General features: G+C 47.5%; 2 protein-coding genes across 3 annotated transcripts in view; both read left to right on the top strand.

The window, feature by feature from the left end:
* GPATCH8 (G-patch domain containing 8) overlaps window positions 1-10,418 on the top strand; it is a 99,788-nt gene extending 89,370 nt beyond the window's left edge. Inside the window, exons 8-9 of one of the 2 annotated variants that reach the window (XM_007455118.1) lie at window positions 3,306-3,436; window positions 6,370-10,418. In XM_007455118.1, coding sequence (XP_007455180.1) covers window positions 3,306-3,436; window positions 6,370-10,273 — 4,035 coding nt within the window. In that variant the 3' untranslated portion in view covers window positions 10,274-10,418. The remainder of the gene's footprint in view (window positions 1-3,305; window positions 3,437-6,369) is intronic. The other variant, XM_007455119.1, reaches the window with a different exon arrangement.
* A 6,788-nt stretch (window positions 10,419-17,206) lies between these two features.
* The window catches only part of ITGA2B (integrin subunit alpha 2b), a 13,208-nt gene continuing 8,389 nt past the window's right edge, over window positions 17,207-22,025 (top strand). The window contains exons 1-12 of the mRNA XM_007455116.1: window positions 17,207-17,420; window positions 18,978-19,099; window positions 19,189-19,286; window positions 19,393-19,558; window positions 19,843-19,892; window positions 19,969-20,014; window positions 20,108-20,236; window positions 20,584-20,631; window positions 20,782-20,825; window positions 20,961-21,014; window positions 21,159-21,211; window positions 21,416-21,627. Of these exons, the coding sequence (XP_007455178.1) occupies window positions 17,233-17,420; window positions 18,978-19,099; window positions 19,189-19,286; window positions 19,393-19,558; window positions 19,843-19,892; window positions 19,969-20,014; window positions 20,108-20,236; window positions 20,584-20,631; window positions 20,782-20,825; window positions 20,961-21,014; window positions 21,159-21,211; window positions 21,416-21,627 (1,210 nt within the window). The 5' untranslated portion in view covers window positions 17,207-17,232. The remainder of the gene's footprint in view (window positions 17,421-18,977; window positions 19,100-19,188; window positions 19,287-19,392; window positions 19,559-19,842; window positions 19,893-19,968; window positions 20,015-20,107; window positions 20,237-20,583; window positions 20,632-20,781; window positions 20,826-20,960; window positions 21,015-21,158; window positions 21,212-21,415; window positions 21,628-22,025) is intronic.

Genomic DNA, 22,025 nt, shown 5'->3' with positions numbered 1-22,025 from the left:
GGTGCCTGGGTTCAGTCCCTGGTTGGGGAACTAAGATCCTGCATGCCATGCAGCATGGCCAAAAAAAAAAAGAGAGAGAGAGAGAGAGAGAGAGAGAGAGACTTCCTTACTGTATGAGAGTAATAACTAGGAAAAACATTATTTAGCTTGAATATGTCCCTAGTAAATATTGATACATGAAAATATTTCATATCAAACTTTCCTACAGGTGGTAACGAGGATTTGTCAAAAATCAAGGATCCAATGTTTAAGCCAAATTAATTCACCAGCCATTTACCAGATGAGTTCTGTAGCCTTGGCGCTGCTCCTTACGCTGCAGGGTTGATTATAAAGATAAGCCGTAGTCCCTGCCCTAAATAAAGAGGATGGGACAGTATTGAACAATTTGGACATACTAAATGCTTTACTTTCATTTATTTTGACACTTAATCTCGTAAATCTATTGCTAGATAGCCCTGTTTTTCTAATGAGGGAATTGCAGCTCAGAGAGGTGAAACCAGTTGGCCAGTAATTAATGGATTTGAACCCAAATGAAATGAACCCACTCTGAAATTTTACACACACTGCCCTTCTGAAAGACAGGAATAAGTATAGTCAGGCTAAATATGATGATTGCTAGATCACTGCTATAACAAAGTGTTAATAAGACAGTTCACAAAGAAGAAACATTCTATCTTTTGTGAGGGATCAGTAGAGACTTTGTGAGGGGGATTTAGTTTGACCCTGAGAAGAAAGGAGAGACTTGGAGTTAGGAATCCATTTTTATCATTAGAACACCCTTATCTGAGAGAGACCCCAAATATACATTTTGGGTTTGGGAGATTTGCCAAGCCCTGTCTTTAAGGTTTGGGTTAGAATTCTAGGGTTCCCAATTCTTTTTTTTTTTTTTTTTTTTTTTTTTTTTTTGCGTTACGCGGGCCTCTCACTGTTGTGGCCTCTCCCGTTGCGGAGCACAGGCTCCGGACGCGCAGGCTCAGCGGCCATGGCTCACGGGCCCAGCTGCTCCGCGGCATGTGGGATCTTCCTGGACCGGGGCACGAACCCACGTCCCCTGCATTGGCAGGCGGACTCTCAACCACTGCGCCACCAGGGAAGCCCCAAATTCTATTTTTAAGACCCCAGTCTTAACTATAAAGTTTGTAAAGGTGATACACGAGTGTTTGCTTCACCCTATATAGGACCACGATTTGAACTTGTTTTATTGACATCATCCCATTTTCTTCCCTCCCTACCTTTAATTATATTGTGGTGGGAATTCGAGATAGGGTGTCTTCAGGCTGATGTGGAAATAGTTCTATCCCTTCAACTTCAAGTTTGTATCAGGTGGCTGCTGCATGATTGGAAATCATTGACTTAGCTTGGAGACTCCAGACTTTGATAAAATGCTCATTCTTTTAGACAGTGTCCTGTAGTTTGGGGAATAACTCCTAAAAGTATAAGAGGGAAGGGAATGACTGGGCATGGGGAGACTTTCCAGGCTTATGAGGTGGATAGAGAAAAACATATCATTCTGTTTAAATCTTGGCTAGAGAGCCTGTTAAGTGTTTGGGGCAGGAAAAAACTAGGTTTGTGGCCTAAAATAATCATACAATAGTCCTGATAGGCTCTTTCTCTCTGCCCCATTCTCCTTGGAAGGAGGAAATTGGAGTTCATATTTATTTAAAATAGTTGCTCCTCCATCTTGAAGTGATTTTTATAAAATCTTAATTCTGAGCAGCCAGCCTCAGTAAAACAATATTGCCATCTCTTGGTTACTTGAACGCCCCCAAAATAAAGGTAAATGAAAATAAGACTAACTGCTTTTAGACCACAGTGGTCTTTCCTAAAGTTCTGTAACCATTTTTCCTAAAGGAATGGAGATGGTTCCAGTTATCTAGAAGGGATTATTACTGTGTCAGTCTGTGTGTATGTACACATACATGTTTTGTATAGGTGCTTCCCTTCTCCCCAGCCCTTTTAGAGTTGATGGCTTTATCCCTGATTGTTCAGTATAATAGTTTGCACATTCACTAAGAGAGCTTGTGTAGTAATGCTTCCTTTATTTTTTTTTTTCTCTTCCATTCTTGTTTTATTTTTTACTTTTTTTTTCTTTGTGATGTGACATTTTCAGCTGATGTATTGAAAGCAAATCCTTCTAATTTGGGAGCCCAGATCACAAGAGTGAGTTTTTCTACTAGTGTCTTTAGCTGTGTATCTTTTTGTGTGTGTGTCTTTCTACCCTTTTCCCCTCCCAATTCAAAAAGATTCAAAACACATTTCATAAATATTAGATAAGAAAATTCCTCTGTCTGTTGCACATCATGCCTTTCAAACAAAGCAATGTCCACTTTATGTTGGGTCAGATTCCTTTTCCCAATGCTATTGTAAAAGCATAGGTTAATATATGTGTTTTGGTTTGTTTGCTTTTATATTATTTAGTATGTTGAAAATAATTTTAGTTATGTCTTCATTGCAGATAGATATGTCTGGAGTCTGTCATCAGTGTGTCATAACGTTGTTGGTTTGGTTTTGTTTTAAGGAAAATTATATATAGTAGCTTCTGAGAATAAAAGACCCATTCTTTTATCAGGATTTTAAGTAATACTTAGACTTGTCTCTACTCTCCCATCTCATTCCCTGGATGTTCCTCTCAGGGCCATGAAGGAATGAAAAGCCACACATATTACTCTCTAATTTCAGCAGACTGACCAGATGAAAGTGGTCAGACTGGTGAGCTCTGAACATGCAAGCATTGGAAGATGGTTTGTTTGATTAGTTAGCAAGAAAACGGTTCATGATGAAAAAATAACACCTTTTTATGGTGAAATAAAAGTATGCTTTCTATTAGTCTGAATGATTCAGATAACCTCCCCATGTAAGCTGTACATTGCTTTTTAAGATCTTACACCTGGGTAATTTTCTATACTAGCTTAACCCCTTTCTGTTCCCTTTGACTTGTGTTATTACAATTTAACTCATGTTCTATTTGTCTAGTTTTGCATCCTGGAAGAGCAGGTGATTAAATAGTCCCTTTTCTTTTCTCCTAGTGTTCTTTTCTCCTAATGTTGCTCGTTGCTTCTGAAATTATTTAATTTTACCCAATAAAGCAAATGGTATGCTGTCCTAATTATGAATGCAGATACTCCAAGTGCTTTACCCAAAGTAATCAGCCATTGTGTTTTCAATGACCATAAGAGAGTATAACAATGTATTCTACACTAGCGCTATAACCATTGATTATGGGTAAATATTCTGAAAGCCTTGCTTTCAGGATCCCCAAGTTATTCTAAATCACCCACTCCCTGTTCCTTTCTTTTGTTACCCAGAGATTGAAAGATCTCAAGCAGAGAGAGTTTGCTCGAAATGTCTCTTCAAGATCCCGCAAAGATGAGAAGAAGCAGGAGAAAGCCCTGCGGCGGCTCCACGAGTTGGCAGAGCAAAGAAAACAAGCTGAATGGTGAGGACATTTTCTCTCTGAGGATTCTACAAATAATTATAACCCTTAAGATTTAAGAATTATAATCCTTTTTTTAAAAATTGAGGTATAATTGACATATAATCCTTCAGTTTTTAATAGATCCTTCTTTCAAACTAAAAGCATATCTATACTTGGAGTATAACATATTAAGAATATGCACTCCTGAGACCGTATCCTATGATCTTTGTGACCTTAGTTATCCAAGCTCTTTGCCTCAGTTTCCTTATCTGTAAGATGAAATGATAACAATTCATTTCTTATAGTTGTTGTGAGAAGTCATTAAGTTGTTATATCAAAGTGCTTATAAAAGAGTTCCTAGCACATAGAAGATGCTCAGTAAATCATGCAACAATTATTATTCCCATTCTCCAACTTTTTTTTTCTTTTTCTTTTTTTTTGACTGCCCTGCACGGCTTGTGGGATGTCAGTTCCCTGACCAGGGATTGAACCCTGGGCCGTGGCAGTGAAAGCGCCAAATCTTAACCACTAGACCAGGGAATTCCCCTCCAGTATTATTCTTATGTAGAAAAGCATATACATCACAGTATTCTACTGGGGCACAGATTCAAGTGTTGTAACTGCCTTTTAAGTACTATAGAGTAGAGTTAGTACTAAACATTAAAACCTAGGAAATTCTATCCATTTATTTCTCTGCAGATTCCTGCCTTCTTGAGTGTTGTTTTTAATGTTCCTTCATGGTTCTTGATGATAAATTTGGGGCTGGTGTTTAGCCTTAGGTGGAATTTATCCCACCTAGGGCTGAATTTCCAAGCGACTAGACTTTGGGGACCCAGTCTTTGAGCATCTGAGAATTCATGAGGTATGTGCCTCAATCCGAAGGACTTACGTCCCTATGTTTGTTTTTAATGGCTGGCCAGTAACAAAGGAGGAACTGGTTACAGTGGAAGGAGAAACTGTGATTGTGGCTTTTAAAACTTTACAGCCAAGTTGGGGCCAGAGTTTCCAAGATCATAGACTTTCTGGATTTTTGTCTCTGGATCCTTTTACTTATTTACTTCTCTTTTGTTTTGGAGGAAGGAAGAAGGGAAAGAACACATATAGTGTAAGTTTTAAAACAGAATTAACCCATGAGCTCTAATGTTGAGTTAAAATGCCTATTAAACTGGTTCTGATTCCTTCTTTGGCAGCTCTTTATGTAATAAACACATTCCTCTTGGACTTGTAGCAAGGGTACCTCCTTAAAAATATATATACTACCTCGGACTTCCCTGGTGGCACAGTGGTTAAGAATCCACCTGCCAATGCAGGGGACGCGGGTTCGAGCCCTGGTGCAGGAAGATCCCACATGCCGAGGAGCAACTAAGCCCGTGGGATAGGTTTTGTGACGCAGTGAGAGTATCTCTTGCTACCCAAATCTTGTGGGTTCCATCCTGCAATAACAAGAGTTCAGATAGCAAAGGGGATACCATATTATCCAAATATATTTGGTCCCTGAGTTTAGGGCAGCTAGTAGCTAGGGTTTAGATTAAAAAGACTTCATCCAAATAATTCTCTTCAGTTCTTGAGTTTGGCATGAGAGATACCTGTATAATCCACACACTGTAAAAATTTCAGATGTGACAGGAGTTTAAAACACTGGCTTTCAGGTTCCTTGGTGCTCCTGTTTTCAAAGCTGAGAAGGTCCTTGGTAGAATTATGATCATTGTATGGAATGCCCAGAAAGTATCACAAAACCAAAGCTAATGCTTGGGTATGGTGCCAGGAGATAGGCACAGGCTCTTAGTTTCTATAACAGACATACTAACCTAACCACAAACCATCATAGTGTAGCACAGTGGAGGTTTCCGACTGTGTTCAACTCAGGGAATAGGCACGTTTTTTTGTTGTTGTTGTTGTTTGTTTGTTTGTTTGCGGTACGCGGGCCTCTCACTGTTGTGGCCTCTCCTGTTGCGGAGCACAGGCTCCGGACGCACAGGCTCAGCGGCCATGGCTCACGGGCCTAGCTGCTCCACGGCATGTGGGATCTTCCCAGACCGGGGCACGAACCCATGTCCCCTGCATCAGCAGGCAGACTCTCAACCACTGCGCCACCAGGGAAGCCCTAGGCACGTTTTTAAAAACTGAAATATGAAAGCACAGAAGAAATTGAGGGTTTTTTTGTTTTGTTTTGTTTTTTAGCTGTATGAAATACAGTTGATCCTTGAACAACGTGGAGTTTAGGGGTGCCAGTGACCCTCCAGCCCCCACAAACACTCACACATCCACACAAAGATCTGTGTATAACTTTGTAGTCAGCCCTCCGTATTTCCACATCCACAGATTCAACCAGCCGCAGATTGTGTGATATGTATTGAAAAAAAAATCTGTGCGTAAGTGGGCCCTCACAGTTCAAACCTGTATTCAAGGGTGAACTGTGCAACCTTTGTGAGTAGATGTTCAGCCATATGTTTGATAGTAGGATGATAAAATAAGAATTGAGAGTGGATACAGGACAGGTGGGCTGTACCAGAAGGTAATGATAGTGTATTCGAATTGAGAGGTAAACCTCAGTTTTTGTATTTTAGACAGCTAAGGAAGAAACAGCAGTAACTGGCTATCCTTGCGAATGTAGCTTGGTAGATTAATAGTGTGAGACTTTGCCTAACCTCACTGAGGAAGTTCCTTTTGTTAGCACAGGGCTGGGGAATGACCACCACTCAGTGTCTTAAGATCTGCCTGTGATGAATGGTCAAGCATAAGGGATTAGTATCATATGAGAAGTATGAGGGACTTCCCTGGTGGTCCAGTGGTTAAGATTCCATGCTTCCTCTGCAGGGGGTGTGGATTTGATCCCTGGTCAGGGAACTAAGATCCTATATGCTGCGTCGGGAGGCCAAAAATAAAAAAAGAAGTATGAAATGTTCCCTAAACCTGTTTTTTTTTGTTTTTCGTTTTTCTAAACCATTGTGTAGTGCACCTGGAAGTGGTCCCATGTTCAGACCAACCACAGTGGCTGTAGATGAAGAAGGTGGAGATGATGATAAAGAAGAATCAGCGACAAACAGTGGCACAAGTGCCACTGCCACTTGTGGCCTGGGATCTGAATTCTCCACAGATAAAGGAGGCCCTTTCACTGCAGTACAAATCACTAATACCACTGGACTGGCACAGTCTCCTGGGCTAGCCTCTCAAGGCGTCAGCTTTGGCATTAAGAATAATCTGGGGACCCCACTGCAAAAACTGGGAGTGTCATTTTCCTTTGCCAAGAAGGCTCCTGTCAAACTCGAATCAATAGCATCAGTTTTCAAGGACCATGCAGAGGAAGGGACCTCTGAAGATGGAACAAAAGCTGATGAGAAGAGTACAGACCAAGGACTGCAGAAGGTGGGAGACTCCGATGGTAGCAGTAATCTCGATGGTAAAAAAGAGGATGAAGACCCTCAGGACGGAGGGTCCCTTGCCTCAACATTATCTAAGTTAAAAAGAATGAAGCGAGAAGAAGGAGCTGGGGCTACAGAGCCAGAGTATTACCACTACATTCCCCCAGCACACTGCAAAGTAAAACCTAATTTTCCTTTCCTACTCTTTATGAGAGCCAGTGAACAAATGGAAGGTGATAATAGTACACACCCAAAGAATGCCCTAGACAGCAAAAAAAGTAGTTCTCCCAAGCCTAAAGGCTGTATCAAGGTGGCAGCAAGCCAAGCAGCAGAAAAGACAGTTGGTGAAGTCTCTGAACAGCAGATGGAAACCACTGTGGCTGAGCCCTCAGAGCCTGAAAGCAAAGCTGAGACAAAGAAGGCCTCAGGAGGGGATGTAAGTGAGCATAGTTTAGAGAGTCAGAGTCAGAAGGATTCAGAGATCCAAATGTGTGAGTCTAGTCCTCCTAAAGAAATCTCTCAGGCCACTCCAGCAGGGAAAGAAAGCCAAGAGGGACCCAGACATCCTACTGGTCCCTTCTTTCCAGTTTTAAGCAAAGATGAAAGCACTGCCCTCCAGTGGCCATCAGAACTATTAATTTTCACGAAGGCAGAACCCTCCATTTCTTACAGTTGTAATCCTTTGTACTTTGACTTCAAGCTTTCAAGGAACAAAGATGCCAGAGCTAAAGGGACAGAAAAACCAAAGGATATAGGAGGCTCCTCAAAGGACCATCTCCAAAGCCTTGATCCTAGTGAGCCAAATAAAAGCAAAGAGGAGGGAGAGAATGTAGAACATTCTTCAGGAGGCAGAATAGACGCACCTGCTTCAGGGTCTGCCTGTAGTGGCCTGAATAAGCAGGAGCCTGGGGGTAGCCATGGGTCAGAGACAGAAGACACAGGGAGAAGCCTTCCTAGCAAGAAAGAACGATCTGGGAAGTCCCACCGACACAAAAAGAAGAAGAAACACAAAAAATCCAGCAAACACAAACGGAAACACAAGCCTGACCCAGAAGAGAAAAGCTCTAAGGCAGAGTCTGGGGAGAAGTCTAAGAAGCGCAAGAAGCGAAAACGAAAGAAGAATAAGTCATCAGCCCCAGCAGATTCTGAACGGGGGCCCAAACCAGAACCGCCTGGTAGTGGTAGCCCTGCACCACCAAGAAGACGGCGGCGAGCCCAAGATGATTCCCAGCGGAGATCCATTCCAGCTGAAGAAGGGAGCAGTGGCAAGAAGGATGAAGGTGGAGGTGGTGGCAGCTCCCAAGATCATGGTGGGAGGAAACACAAAGGTGAACCTCCAACTTCATCCTGCCAGCAAAGAGCTAGCAGCAAACGGAGCAGCCGATCTAGCCATCGAAGTCGACCCAGTAGTGGAGATGAGGATAGTGATGATGCTTCATCACGCCGGCTGCACCAGAAGTCTCCATCCCAGTACAGTGAGGAGGAGGAGGAGGAAGAGGAGGAAGAAGAGTCGGGCAGTGAGCAGTCCCGTAGCCGCTCACGGTCTGGCCGGCACCATTCCTCTCGCCGTTCCTCCCGGCGTTCTTACTCAAGTAGCTCAGATGCTTCTTCAGACCAGAGCTGCTATAGTAGACAACACAGTTACTCTGATGACAGCTATAGTGATTATAGTGACCGATCACGAAGGCACTCCAAGCGCTCCCACGACTCTGATGACTCAGACTATACCAGTTCCAAGCACCGGTCCAAGCGGCACAAATATTCATCTTCTGATGACGACTATAGCCTCAGTTGCAGCCAGTCCCGAAGCCGATCTCGGAGTCATACTAGGGAGCGCTCAAGATCCCGGGGCCGCAGCCGCAGCAGCAGTTGTAGTCGCAGCCGGAGCAAACGGAGAAGCCGCAGCACCACAGCCCACAGCTGGCAGCGGAGTCGGAGCTATAGCCGGGACCGCAGCTGCAGCACCCGGAGCCCTTCGCAGAGATCAGGCTCCAGGAAGGGATCGTGGGGTCACGAGAGCCCTGAGGAGAGGCGTTCTGGTCGTCGAGACTTCATTCGCTCTAAAATCTACCGCTCCCAGTCTCCCCACTATTTCCGATCAGGCCGGGCAGAAGGTTCCGGGGAGAAGAAGAAAGAAGATGGCAGAGGAGATGATGGTAAAGGGATAGGCCCACCCTCCCAGAACAGCCACACTGGCCCAGGAGGAGGGCCAGAAGGTGACGGCAGCCCTGAAGACAAGAACTCTGTCACTGCCAAACTGCTACTGGAGAAGATCCAGTCAAGGAAAGTGGAGAGGAAACCCAGTGTGAGTGAGGAGGTGCTGGCCACCCCTGCTAAAGCCGGGCTCAAGCTCAAGGACCCTCCACAAGGTTATTTTGGGCCCAAGCTCCCCCCTTCTCTTGGCAATAAGCCTGTCCTTCCACTGATAGGGAAGCTCCCAGCTACCCGAAAGCCCAACACCAAGAAATGTGAAGAGTCTGGCTTAGAAAGGGGGGAAGAGCAAGAGCAGTCAGAGACAGAAGAAGGGCCTCCAGGGAATCGTGATGCCCCATTTGGACATCAGTTCTCCTCAGAGGAAACAGCTGGCCCCTTATCAGACCCACCCCCAGAAGAGCCAAAGTCTGAAGAAGTTACTGCTGATCACCCTGTGGCTCCGTTAGGCACCCCAGTGCACTCTGACTGCTATCCTGGTGACCCATCCATCTCCCATAACTACCTCCCTGACCCCAGTGATGGGGACACCCTCGAGTCCCTGGATAGTGGCAGTCAACCAGGCCCTGTGGAATCCAGCTTGCTGCCTATAGCGTCAGACCTTGAGCACTTCCCCAGTTATGCACCTCCCAGTGGGGAGCCTAGTATTGAGTCAGCTGATGGGGTTGAGGATGCTTCCCTAGCCCCACTGGAAAGCCAGCCCATCACCTTCACTCCCGAGGAGATGGAGAAGTACAGCAAGCTCCAGCAGGCCGCACAGCAACACATCCAGCAGCAGCTTCTGGCCAAGCAAGTAAAGGCCTTTCCCGCCTCGGCTGCCCTGGCCCCAGCCACTCCAGCCTTGCAGCCCATCCACATTCAGCAGCCGGCCACAGCCTCTGCCACCTCCATCACAACTGTTCAGCATGCCATCCTGCAACATCATGCCGCAGCAGCTGCTGCTGCCATTGGCATTCACCCCCACCCTCATCCCCAGCCACTTGCCCAAGTACATCATATTCCCCAGCCCCACCTGACCCCCATTTCCTTGTCCCACCTCACTCACTCAATCATCCCTGGCCATCCTGCCACCTTTCTAGCTAGCCATCCCATCCATATCATTCCCGCTTCAGCCATCCATCCTGGGCCCTTTACCTTCCACCCTGTTCCACATGCTGCCCTCTACCCTACCCTGCTTGCCCCCCGGCCTGCTGCGGCAGCTGCCACTGCCCTCCACCTTCACCCACTACTTCACCCCATCTTCTCAGGTCAGGACCTGCAGCACCCCCCCAGCCATGGAACATGAGTTGGGGGATAGGAGCCCAGGTAGGGCCAGGGAAGGTGACCCATAAATCTTCCCTTGGGGTGTTGAGCCATTAATACCAGCAAGTAGAAGCTGGAATGGGCAGTGTCTGACAGCCAAAGAGTTGAGTTTTGGCTTGCAGGGGTGGTTTTAGATTTGAGGTTTGCTTTGGGTTTACTATCAGGGATTTTTTTCCCTTTTCCCCTTTCTGTTTGTCCCTCCCTCTCCTGTGTTTCTAAGCTTGGGAACACCAGTAAGTGCTACCCACCCCTCTTTGGCAACATCTCCAAACTGCTGAGTTTAGATACTCCCCTCCTCTCTCTACTTTCTATCCTCTGCACTTGTCTATAAATTTTAAAACATTTTCCTCCTCTCTGGCTGGCGGGTTTTCCATCTGTCCTGCCTTATCAGTGTCTTTGACCTTGGTGACCTTACTTATCCCGGGTGAAGTGGAAAGGGAGTCTGACCTGGAACCAGGTGCCACTCAGGCTGTCATTCGATCCACTTCCCACACAAACAGCCACACATTTGGCACTGTTGTCCTCGTGTCCCTCATCCCAGAAGAGACATCTGCATATCCCAGAAAAGAAGATCCTATCGTGAATAGAAGCTATGCGGAACATAGAGTCACCCATGTGCTTCCCCAGAGAGGAGCTCATGTGTCTGAAGGGTGTATTTTCTTCTGTCATGTTGATGTTTCCTCCTTAATTTATAGGATTTTTTAATGTAAAAAATTGCACTGAACTCTATAAACGTAAATGCTGCTTTTTGTAGCTCATATAAAAAAGGTTCCATATTTGTAGTATACTGCAATAATATTTTTTACATCCAGCTCTTTAAGTGATCCTTGTTCTGGTGGCTTTGTGTAAATATGTTTGCCCTAGTCGAATTAAGAAACTTTAAAGGTTATAAAATGAAAGCAAAAAAATAAAGTATTTGTTTTCTGCTAGATGCAAAAATGACTAAGCATGTATATTTTATTAAGCTCATGTATTTTTTGAAGTTATGAACTATAAAAATGTTAAAACAGAAAAAGGAACATTGTTTAACATTCTTTGCAGAGACAAAATTTGCAGTAAGTGGTGCCCCCAGCACTAGAATTTTTGAACTAATGGGCAGCAGTCAGCTGGGGTTGCCAGAGGGATACTCAGTTACGACAGAGTCTCCCTCACGTGCTTTGCTGTTTTATACAGAGAAACAGGTGCACCCCACAGAGGAGGAGAGATAGATTCAAGAGCTTTATTCTCTGGAAGCAGTGAGATTCAGTATGATTGTCCTGGGGGATTCCTGGGTTTCAGGGGTGCCTGTCCCAGGCAGTCCATTTGCCTTCCTAGTACTTAGCCCCCTCTGACAAAATTTTTTAATGTGCCTTTTGGGTTGGCTAGAAACTGAAGTAGAAGTAGACTGGAGGATGATAGAGTTGGGACAGTTTTTCCTCCACTTACTGGGAGGTGAGCACATTTATAGATTCTGCAGATTGTTTTGCTTCGTAGTTTCCATGCCTTCTACCCAGCTTAGTTTAAGCAGTAAAGATACCTTTTTTCTTTTCTCCCATGACACTCACCAGGGGAAGTACCACCTCAATTCCTCTTCCTCCTCTTCTTGCGTTTCACCCGGCTCTCAGACCTAGTGAATACACTGACCCAAAGGTGTTTATATTGTAGGTCTCATCTTCTTCGGTGTAGTTAGTACTTCCCTGTTTGGCATATCCCTACCTATTCCTGTGGCTAGAATTGGTTGGGTGGTCACCTGACAGGAAAAACAAGCCCTTCTTACGTGGGCCAGGGCTCTGTTCTGCCTTTCTTCTTCAGTTTCCAAAAGAGAAAGGCTTTGAGTTAATGACCAGCAAGTGCTGGGCAAACAAGACTCTTGACTGAGCCTTCTGCCTGTTTAGTGCTCCTCATCTGATTCAGAAGCATCGCTTTTTTGATAACTAGCACTGGAAAAATGAAATCATCTGTTTGAAGGGACTCATTTTTCTTTGCTTTCAGCCCATGTAAATATTTAAATAATACAGTATTAACATTTTTGTGCTGCTTCCCATTAGCTTGTAGATTGAGCCATACTCTGGCTGCCTCTCTGCCTTCCTGGAGGCAGTTTCCTTTAATTTCAAGAATAGTGATTTTAAAACTAAAAAGAAAAAAAAAAGAAAAGGAACGTATCCTTACAAGCATAACAGATTGTATTTAACTTTATCACATATGCTAGAGATATATATGCTGTAAAATTAGGGAAAGGAACTTTCTAATAAACCAATGATTTGTGGAAACTTAGAGTCTGTCGTGATTGTTGCCCCATCCACTCAAGTGGGGAAGGGATGGAGGGAGTTATGGTTTACAAATAACATCTTGTTTGAAGTGATCATAGATTCTTAAGATGTTTAGACTGTGCTTCTCAAAGCTCAGCCTGCCCAGGTAGAGGGGAAAGCTTATGCTGTGGGAGGAAGTAAGGGTTAAGTTTCTCTCAGTCTTATGGAGGTGTCTTGGAATATGCACCTCCTTTCCACCCTTCCCCAGATTCTTTTTTTTTTTTTTCCCTTGCTGAGCTGCATGCAGAGTCTTAGTTCCCGGACCAGGGATTGAACCCGTGCCCCCTGCAGTGGAAGCGAGGAGTCATAACCACTGGACCACCAGGGAAGTCCCCCAGATTTCTATTTCTATCCTTTTGCTCATTTTAGATGTACAATCTGTGTGTAGTAGAATGTATGGCAAATAGGTGCTCACTAAATGTGTTTGGAATTTCTAGCTTTGATTTTGGGGATTTTGGATGGACTTCAGGGCAATGAGATGAGTCACCTGCCTGGCCTTTGCCCTCCAGATGGAGTTTTGTATACCAGAACCAGTCCTGAATTATTCTCCTCAACCCTTTAATACCACTACAGTGCTTGAGAGCTACCTGGTAAAAGGAAGTATGTCCTAATTGTTACTGAGCAGATAAAAGCCTCTGCAGATAAAAGCCTCTGTCTACTCTTCTGTATGGAAAAGTCTCAAAAGGCAGGGAAAGTTCAGCATTAAAAGCTATCCATAGATCTGGAGTGATAAATTAGTTTCCTCTATTCCTCAACCTTTCAGGAAGGAACAGTACATGGTCTATTTCTTTCCTACTCTCATACAGCTGTGTTCTCCCCTTGACAAAAGAGTAGCTATTCAACTTGAACCTTGGGTTGGATGCTCAGATCTATTTCTCTAAAATAGAAAAATCCCTGCCCTAAAAAGATGAAAATGAAAAGTGGGAATTCCCGGGAGGTCCAGTGTTTAGGACTCGGCGCTTTCACTGTGGTGGCTCAGGTTCAGTCCCTGGTCAGGGAACTAAAATCCCGCAAGACACGTGGCACGGCCAAAATAAAATGAAAAGTGATTTTCTGAGCAGGCAAGGTGTCAGCGAAAGATGCAGACACATGTGGAGAGTATGCTGTGTGAAGGTATGTGCAGCTGCCTGATTCCAGTAGGGGTTCTATCTGCCTCAGCTGCCTGGGCTTGCAACATGGAAGTACTCCCTCTTCAACACCCTCAGTGACTAATTCAGGCCTTGTGAACCCTTTCCATTCTTGTTTGCCAGGGATACCTTCACCTCCCCCTTATCTCGTGTCTGAATTATTGCAGCATTTTCCTGGCTGGCCTCCCTGACTCTAGGATCTAAGTCCCTGTCCCATGTAAGCTTACTGGCTTTTCAGAATCAGAGTGAAGTTCATTTTGTACTCATTGCTTCCCAGTAAAATTGTAAGCTCTGAGAGGGAGGGACTGATTCTTACACTTCCTTTTTTCTCTTAATCCCTTAGAGTGTTTTATATAGAGTTGAACACATAGTAAACATTTTGATTATGTGTTCAAGAAAGAAAAGCAAAGTAAAATACCATTAGTAACCGGATTATGCATCAGGATTTAGCAAGGAAACACCAAAGATGAAGATTTTTCTGTGTATCCTCCACACTGCCAAGCTCAGTGCCAGGCACATAGTAGAAGTTTAATAATTTTTGACTTTATGAAGCCGTAGCATTCATTGAGAAATTCTAGGACTCAAGCTGATGGAATAGGAAAGTGACAGCAATGTGTCAGCACTCCTCTGCCTACTATCAACCCAGCTCTGACCCCAAAGGAACACCCAACAAGGAATAGAATCTTTATTAAATACCAAACTCTCCCTTCCCAAATCTGATCCTACCTGTTTCCAATTTCAGTTAATGATACTACTGTCCTACCAGCCAGCCACCAAAGCTTTGAATTACTTTTGACACCTCCCTACTACACAAAGGAGAGAGCAGAGATTACACATCCAGTTACTGATGTAACCGGATGTGTTATCTCTGCTCTCTCCTTTGTTCCTGCCACCAGTACCCTGGTTCAGGCCTCATCACCTTTAACTGAGAGGATGGTAGATGCCACCCATCTGATCTTCCCACTAAATTAAGTCCTGCCTTTTCCAGTTCCTTCTAACCATAGGCAGCTAGTGTAATCCAGACTGGTGCACGATTGATCATGTATCTTATTCCCTGACTTAAAAAATCTTTATGATTCTCCATCTCCTATGTATTAAAGTTCAAATTCCTTAAGATATTCAAGGACCTCCAGTGATTAGACCCCAGCCTTCCATTCCACTCTCATGCCCCAGTCCTCCCCTTTAGACACCCTATGTTGACTACTTGCCTTTCTCTATAACTGACCTCTATGTCCTGCTGCTGCTCTCTTTGCTTATGTTATTTCCTATGTCTAAAAACCCCTTCATTCTCTTATTTCTTTATTGGCTGAGTCGGGTCTTAGTTGCGGCACCCTGGATCTTTCCTTGCGGCACTCGGGCTTCTCTCTAGCTGTGGCGTGTGGGCTCCAGAGCATGTGGACTCTAGTTGTGGCCCTCGTGGGCTCAGTAGTTGCGGCACTCGGGCTTAGTTGCCCCGCAGCATGTAGGATCTTAGTTCCCCAACCAGGGATCGAGCCAGCGTCCCCTGCATTGCAAGACGGATTCTTAACCACTGGACCACCAGGGAAGTCCCCCTCTTCATTCTCTGACAAAAGGCAATGTAGTGCAATGGTTAAGAACATGAATTCAGACACGAATGTCTTTGACTCCTAGTTTTGCCGCCCATTGGCTGTGTAAACTTGGGCTATTTACCTAAAACTCTGTGCCACAGTTTTTGCATTTATAAAATGGGCATAATAGTACTTATTTCATAGGGTTGTTATGATGGAGCAAATAAATGACTTCAGCTAGGCATCATCTCTACCTTTTTCAAGGCATCCTTTACTATCCCTCCGCTGCAGTTATATGTGTTCATATCTTAACTCCCTCTGGACTAAGTTTTTTTAAGGATCCTTGACAGTTATCTTTGTACCTCTTACCACTCAATGCCTTGAACAGAATGAGAATTTATTAAAAATGTTAGTGAAATGTGAGTTAATTTTGGGCTATACAGTATACACCAGTAATACAATACCACTCAGATGAGGACAGTAGGAGGGTGGAAGGTAAGTATATGACTGAGTTGAGTATTATGTGCCTGCCATGAGCTTGGCACTGGGAATTCAGCAGTGAAGAAGGGCCAGACTAAAGTTCAAGGAGCTTCTAACCTAGAAAGGGATAAGATTTTGTGCTGTGTGCTAAGGTGGTGAATTATGAGGGCAAGGGAGGTGCTGAAGGGATTCCAGAATGGCCCGGGTAGTTGGGCAGGGTAAGATGATGGTTAAGTTTGATCAGAAAATATAGAGCAAAAGGAAATGTGACTGTGTTCTTTACACCTAGCAGATCTCTTGAATTTCCTTCCTGACAACATGCTTTTTGGGGAAGACATGAGATGCCAATAAGACTTGGCACTCCTCCTTCTCTGAGCATCCATAGAAAATGACCTTTCTGCTCAAAATTATTTCTTTTTTTTCCACTATGTGAGCCTGTGTTTGCTTCTTCCATCCTCGGTGGCTGCTTCTATTCAGTCTGTCTGTCAGCAATGCCTACAATATGTTAGGCTCTTGGCTAGGGGCTGCAGAAAGGAACCTCACTCTCAAAGGATTCATGGACAAAATCCAGTGAACAGACCATGAATAAACGGTGTGATCGGCGCTGTGCCCATGTGTGTTAACCACAGAGTACCAGCCTGAGGAGTTGGGGGAGGCATCCCCTAGGCAATGACCCCACTAGAATCAAGTCTTAATGATTGGACAAAAGCTCTTGTCACCCAAGAAAGAGTGAGGCCTGCCTTCAATCGAACAACTGGTGCAAATCTCAGAGCTCGTGAGCCAGAACACCCTGGAATGACTCCACTTTATCCCCATCTCCTTTCCCCTTCAGCCAAGATCCATTTGCCACCCCTCCCCCAGCACTGGCTGCATTGCTGTGGCCACATTAAGACTTGGCCCCAGATGGATGATGAGTGAGGAAGCTGTTGTACCAATATGGCTGAGTGAAGCTGCCGAAGGCCCTAGAAGGAGGAAGTGGATAAGTGCCTTATCCAAAAGGATACAGCAGCCTCAGGTCTTATCGGGGGCAGGAGCTTCCTCACTCCTTCCCCCACCTCTGACCAACTCACAATGTGCCTCGGCAGTGCAGGCAGCTGTGTGGGGGGAGGAGGAACTATAGAACTGGGGGCTAGAGTGGAGGTGTACAGACCAGCTGGTTCATGATTGCACTATCCCAAGCAGGAAGCAATGGTGGCTTAGACTAGCATGGTGGTAGTGGAAATGGGGTGAAGATTCAAGACATAGTTGAAATGCAGAACCAGCAGGACTTGATGATAAAATACTCTCAAAAAACGGGAGGAGTCGACTTTCAGCCATAAGCATCCACCCCCCAGAGTGGCCTCACCCCCTTCCTGGCAATCCTAGAAACCGTATGGGTCCAGGACCTAGAGCCCTTTACTCTGTCTACTACTCAGCAAGTGGGTTTCAGTTTGATAAGAAAAGACTTCCTGTGGTGGAACTGAAAGGAAGAGGAAGGAGCTAACCCATTCCTGCCTAGGAGGTTGTGGGAGAAGGAAGATGGCCAGAGCTCTGTGTCCACTTCATGCCCTCTGGCTTCTGGAGTGGGTGCAGCTGCTCTTGGGACCCGGTGCTGCACCTCCAACCTGGGCCTTGAACCTGGACCCAGTGCGACTCACCTTCTACACAGGCCCCAATGGCAGCTACTTTGGGTTTTCATTGGAATTCTACAAGGACAGCCGTGGGAGGTGAGCCCTGGGGGACTCCCCCACCATCACTGCATCTCTGGGTCTTGAGTTCCCCATTTGTGATAGAGGTTGAGCAAAGTGATTTCTAGGATCTATTCGGGCTGAGTTCTTGTTAGGAATACTGGGGAGGGACTAGCTCAGGTGAAGGTGTCAACAAGAGGCAGCACTGGGGAGCTGGGCAGAGCAAGGACAAAGGGAAGACAAAAGTTGATGCTTTATTTTTTCCCCAAGGGTCAGTTTTATGACCCACTCCACCCTCATCCTTTTGAAATACAGAGAGGAGCACATGTCTTAAATTGACTTGCAGAACTATGAAACTGTCTATCCACCACCCCCACACCTTGCTTTTCTATTCCAACCCCCTCATCCCCATAAAAAGTATAGATATTTGAAAAGAAGCAATAGGGCATTCATGGTTGGGATGGATCAGGCTGCAAAATCAGACAGCTAAGATTAGAGTCCTGGCTCTTCCTCTTGATAGGAACTACCCTGAGCTAGTTACTTATTGAAGTGGACACTAATGTCCAGCTTCAGCGAGTGGCAATGGCAGGTGGCCTTCAAGTATCAGCCCCTTGGGAAATTTCCTCTGCTGAAGAGAGCCACCTCCCCCAAAGCTCCCCCACTTCCAAATGTGGCCTAGGAACAATGACTGATCGATGAGGGATGAGGAGTGTGGAGAGAGGGGAAAGGTTAAGGGTCCGGCTCTCTCACCTCAACTCCAGACAGTTCTGAAGGGTCCTTCTAGCTCCAGAGTTCCCAGGGCATTAGCCCATGGCTGTTATTGGGCCTGAATCTCAGCTCCGCTCCCTCCTCTGCCCACTCGTGCTTCTTTCCCCTCTTTTCCACAGATATTGGTCTCATGGGCATTACTTAAACATTCTGCAGACTAAAAAAAAAATTATAGCATTTTTTTGGAGCAATCCTTATGTATTACTTGGGTGGCACTGTGCTGAATGTTCCTCTTACGTTTATTTCATTTACTTCTGACAGCATTTATTGGTTGGTATTGTCCACCTTTTATATACGGTACAGCTGTGATTTGAACCTAGATCTACTAGAGTCCTCAGAGGTGTCAGCACCCCACCACCCACTTTAGAGGTGACCACTAGCTTAATTCTTCGCCATTAAAACTCACCCTCAGGAAGGGATCTGATTAACAGTTCAGACAGACATATTAGGGTGCATATAAACCCATGACTTTTGGCGGCAGGTGTTGGGGAATGTAGATGTGTAAAGACTTTAGGAGGTCTCTAAAGGCAAGGATATGAAACCCCTGGTGTTCAAATCGAACCAGATGGTTATAGTCTCAGCTTTACCCTTAATTCCGCGGGTTGCTGTGGGCATATGATTTCCCTCGCTGGAAGTCAGTTTCACTGACCATAAAATGAAAAGACTGGCCTCTATGGTCTGTGAGGTTTCATTGAGGAAAGATGACCCAGGGACCCCCCCTCCACACACACAAGGCACACTGCCCTCCAGGGTAGTGCTCCCAGCGCGGGCACTGGGGAATGCGGTACGCCGGAATCCGCGCAGCGCTCACCCAGCTTTTTTATGCAGCGTGTCCATCGTGGTGGGCGCCCCACGGACCCTGGGCCGCAGCCAGGAGGAGACAGGCGGCGTTTTCCTGTGCCCCTGGAAGGCCGAGGGCGACCAGTGTACCTCGCTGCCCTTCGACCTCAGTGAGTCTCGCACAAGGAGGGAAAGGGAGGGGCTACAGGGAGAGCGAACAGCTGGGCTTCAGCACCCCACCCCTTCTTGTGCCCTCCAGATGATGAGACGCGAAGCGCAGGCACCCAAACTTTCCAAACCTTCAAGGCCCGTCAAGGACTAGGGGCGTCGGTCGTTAGTTGGAGCGACATCGTTGTGGTGGGCGCTACGGGACTGGGCTCAGGGAGCAGACAGAGGGCGGGGACACGTGGAGGGGGGAACCCGAGTCCCGCCCCTTCCCCACTCTCCTGTGGCCCTGCTTCAGGCCTGCGCCCCCTGGCAGCACTGGAACGTCCTGGAAAAGGCCGAGGAGGCTGAGAAGACGCCCGTAGGTGGCTGCTTCGTGGCTCAGCTGCAGAACGGCGGCCGCGCGGAATACTCACCCTGCCGGGCCAACATCATGAGCCGGGTTTACCAGAAAAAGTACTTCAGTGAGCTCCGCCCTCCGTTTTGGCTCCGCCCACTCGCGGCGGTTTAGCCCCGCCCTTAATCTGATCCTTCCCTCCCACCAGCTCCCCCAAACCCTGCTTTCAGCCTGGCATCGCCCAGTGACCCAGCTCCTGGCTCCATCCCGCACGCCCCCGGCCCGGGAGCCGCTTCAAGGCCACGCCACCATATTACCCCGGGGCCCCGCCCCCACATGACTCCACCTCCCGGCCCCGCCCAGGCCCCAGGGCCTGCTTCTTCACAGACCCTTCCTTCTTGCCTCCTCCAGGCGCAGACAAGCGCTACTGTGAAGCGGGCTTCAGCTCCGTGGTCACTCAGGCGAGTAAGGATCATAAACGGCGTGGGGGAGGCTCCCAAACAGGAGCCCCTCTCACCTCCAGGGCTTCCTTTTCAGGCTGGGGAGCTGGTGCTTGGGGCCCCTGGCGGCTACTATTTCATAGGTACGTGCCCATCCGTACACCTCCCTCCCTTCTCTCGGCCTGGGTAGACCCCAGGCGTCTGGGGCCTCACACCAGCTGTCCCTCGCTCCCTAGGTCTCCTGGCGCGGGCTCCAATTGCCGATATCATCTCGAGTTACCGCCCGGGCACCCTCTTGTGGCACGTGCCCACCCAGCAGCTCACCTTCGACTACAGCCGCCCAGAGTACTTCGACGGCTACCGGGGTAACCCTGGCACCTCCCTTCGAGGCTTCCCAGCACTCTAAGTGTCACCGCCGGTCACGTCCTGCCCCTGTGGGAACTCCCCCTTGCCAACTCTGGCTGGCCAGCTCCAGCGCTAAGGCGTCCCCATCCTCTGCTGCCGAAGCTCCCCTTCCCCACCCTCTGCAGACCGCCCAGCTCCCATACACCCCACCTCGACCTCCCGCCCTGGATTCGCTTCACGGCCTAGGGCAGGTCTCGGTGGCCTCGATTTTCCCGTCTACACAATGCAGGATTTAGACAGTCTCCTCCCTCCCGGCCCCCTCCCTGCTTCACCCTCCCGGAAAGGCTAATTCGCGCTGTGTCTTCAGGGTACTCGGTGGCTGTAGGCGACTTCGACGGGAATCCAAACACTACAGGCAAGAAATTCACTTAGCGGCGGGGGTTGGGGAAGCCCGGAAAGGAGCACCTCCAAGACCCGCGCCGAAATCTCCCTGGGATGAGGAATGGCGGGCGGGAGACGGGTAGAGATTCCAAGGACCTCACTGGCTGGGCCCGGCTCTCCCCAGAGTTTGTCTTCGGTGCCCCTACCTGGAGCTGGACCCTGGGAGCGGTGAGTGCCCTCTGCCCACCACTCAGTGTCCCAAAGGCACTGACTTCACTCTTCAGCCTGATACCCCCAACCTAAACCTCCTGTCCTTCTGCGGCGGGGGCGACAATGACGCGCCCCTGTGCGTTGTCCGCGCAGGTGGAAATTTTGGGCTCGTACCACCAGACGCTGCACCGGCTGCACGGAGAGCAGGTGGGGGGTCGGGTCCCCTTGGGGGGTGGCCAAGGCTGGGTGATTGAGACCCTAGAATATTCCGCAGGACATGGTGGGGGCAAAGTCCAAGAGAGGGTACCGAGTCCGGGGACAGAAAGTAAGGTGCGACCGGGCTTCCTGCAGATGGCTTCGTATTTCGGGCACTCAGTGGCCGTCACTGACGTCAACAGGGACGGGTGAGAAGCTGGGCGCCCCCACCCCTACCCAGTTGGGTCCCAAATTACCAGAGGCGTTGACTGCCCTCGGTCTCCTCCTTTCCTAGCCCTCACTCCCACGTGACCACCGAGGGGAGCGGGAAGGCGAGGGTGGGCGAGATTTGGCTCTGGCCCGCAGCGTCCCCCTAGCCCCCCTCCCCACATAAACACCCGTCGGGCCTGCAGGAGGCATGACCTCTTGGTGGGCGCGCCACTGTACATGGAGAGCCGTGCTGACCGCAAGCTGGCCGAGGTGGGGCGCGTGTACTTGTTCCTGCAGACTCGAGGCCCTCACGCGCTGGGCGCCCCCAGCCTCTTGCTGACCGGCACGCAGCTCTATGGGCGATTTGGCTCAGCCATCGCGCCTCTGGGCGACCTCAACCGGGATGGCTACAACGGTAAGGGATGAGAGGAGCCCCATTTGCTACACAGGGGTTTACAGCCACAATGATCATGGATTTGACCCGAGGGCAGCAGGAGCCAGGAAGGGCTTTGAGCAGGAGAGAGTTAAAGGAGACTCATTGGGGTTTGTTTGCATTAGTCCAGGCAAAAGGTGGTGACCGACCAGATGTGGGCTTTGGCAGCGGAGTTAGAGATGAAGGTGATTTCAAGATATTTACTACTTAGATTATTAGGACTTGATGGGTGAATGGATGTGGGGCTAAGAGAGAGACAAGTTGGGTGGGTGATGGTTCTCTTCACTGCCTGGAGCTCAAGCCATGCAACAGGTCTGGGGTGAGATCAGCAATTCAGCTCTGGACTTGTTTGATTTTTTTTTTTTTTTTTTTTTTTTTTT

This window comes from Lipotes vexillifer, unplaced genomic scaffold, assembly GCF_000442215.2.
Source record: "Lipotes vexillifer unplaced genomic scaffold, Lipotes_vexillifer_v1.1 scaffold1639, whole genome shotgun sequence".
Lineage (NCBI taxonomy): Eukaryota > Metazoa > Chordata > Mammalia > Artiodactyla > Lipotidae > Lipotes > Lipotes vexillifer.
Note: the sequence above shows the minus strand (reverse complement) of the source record. Positions and strands in the feature narration are given on the sequence as shown.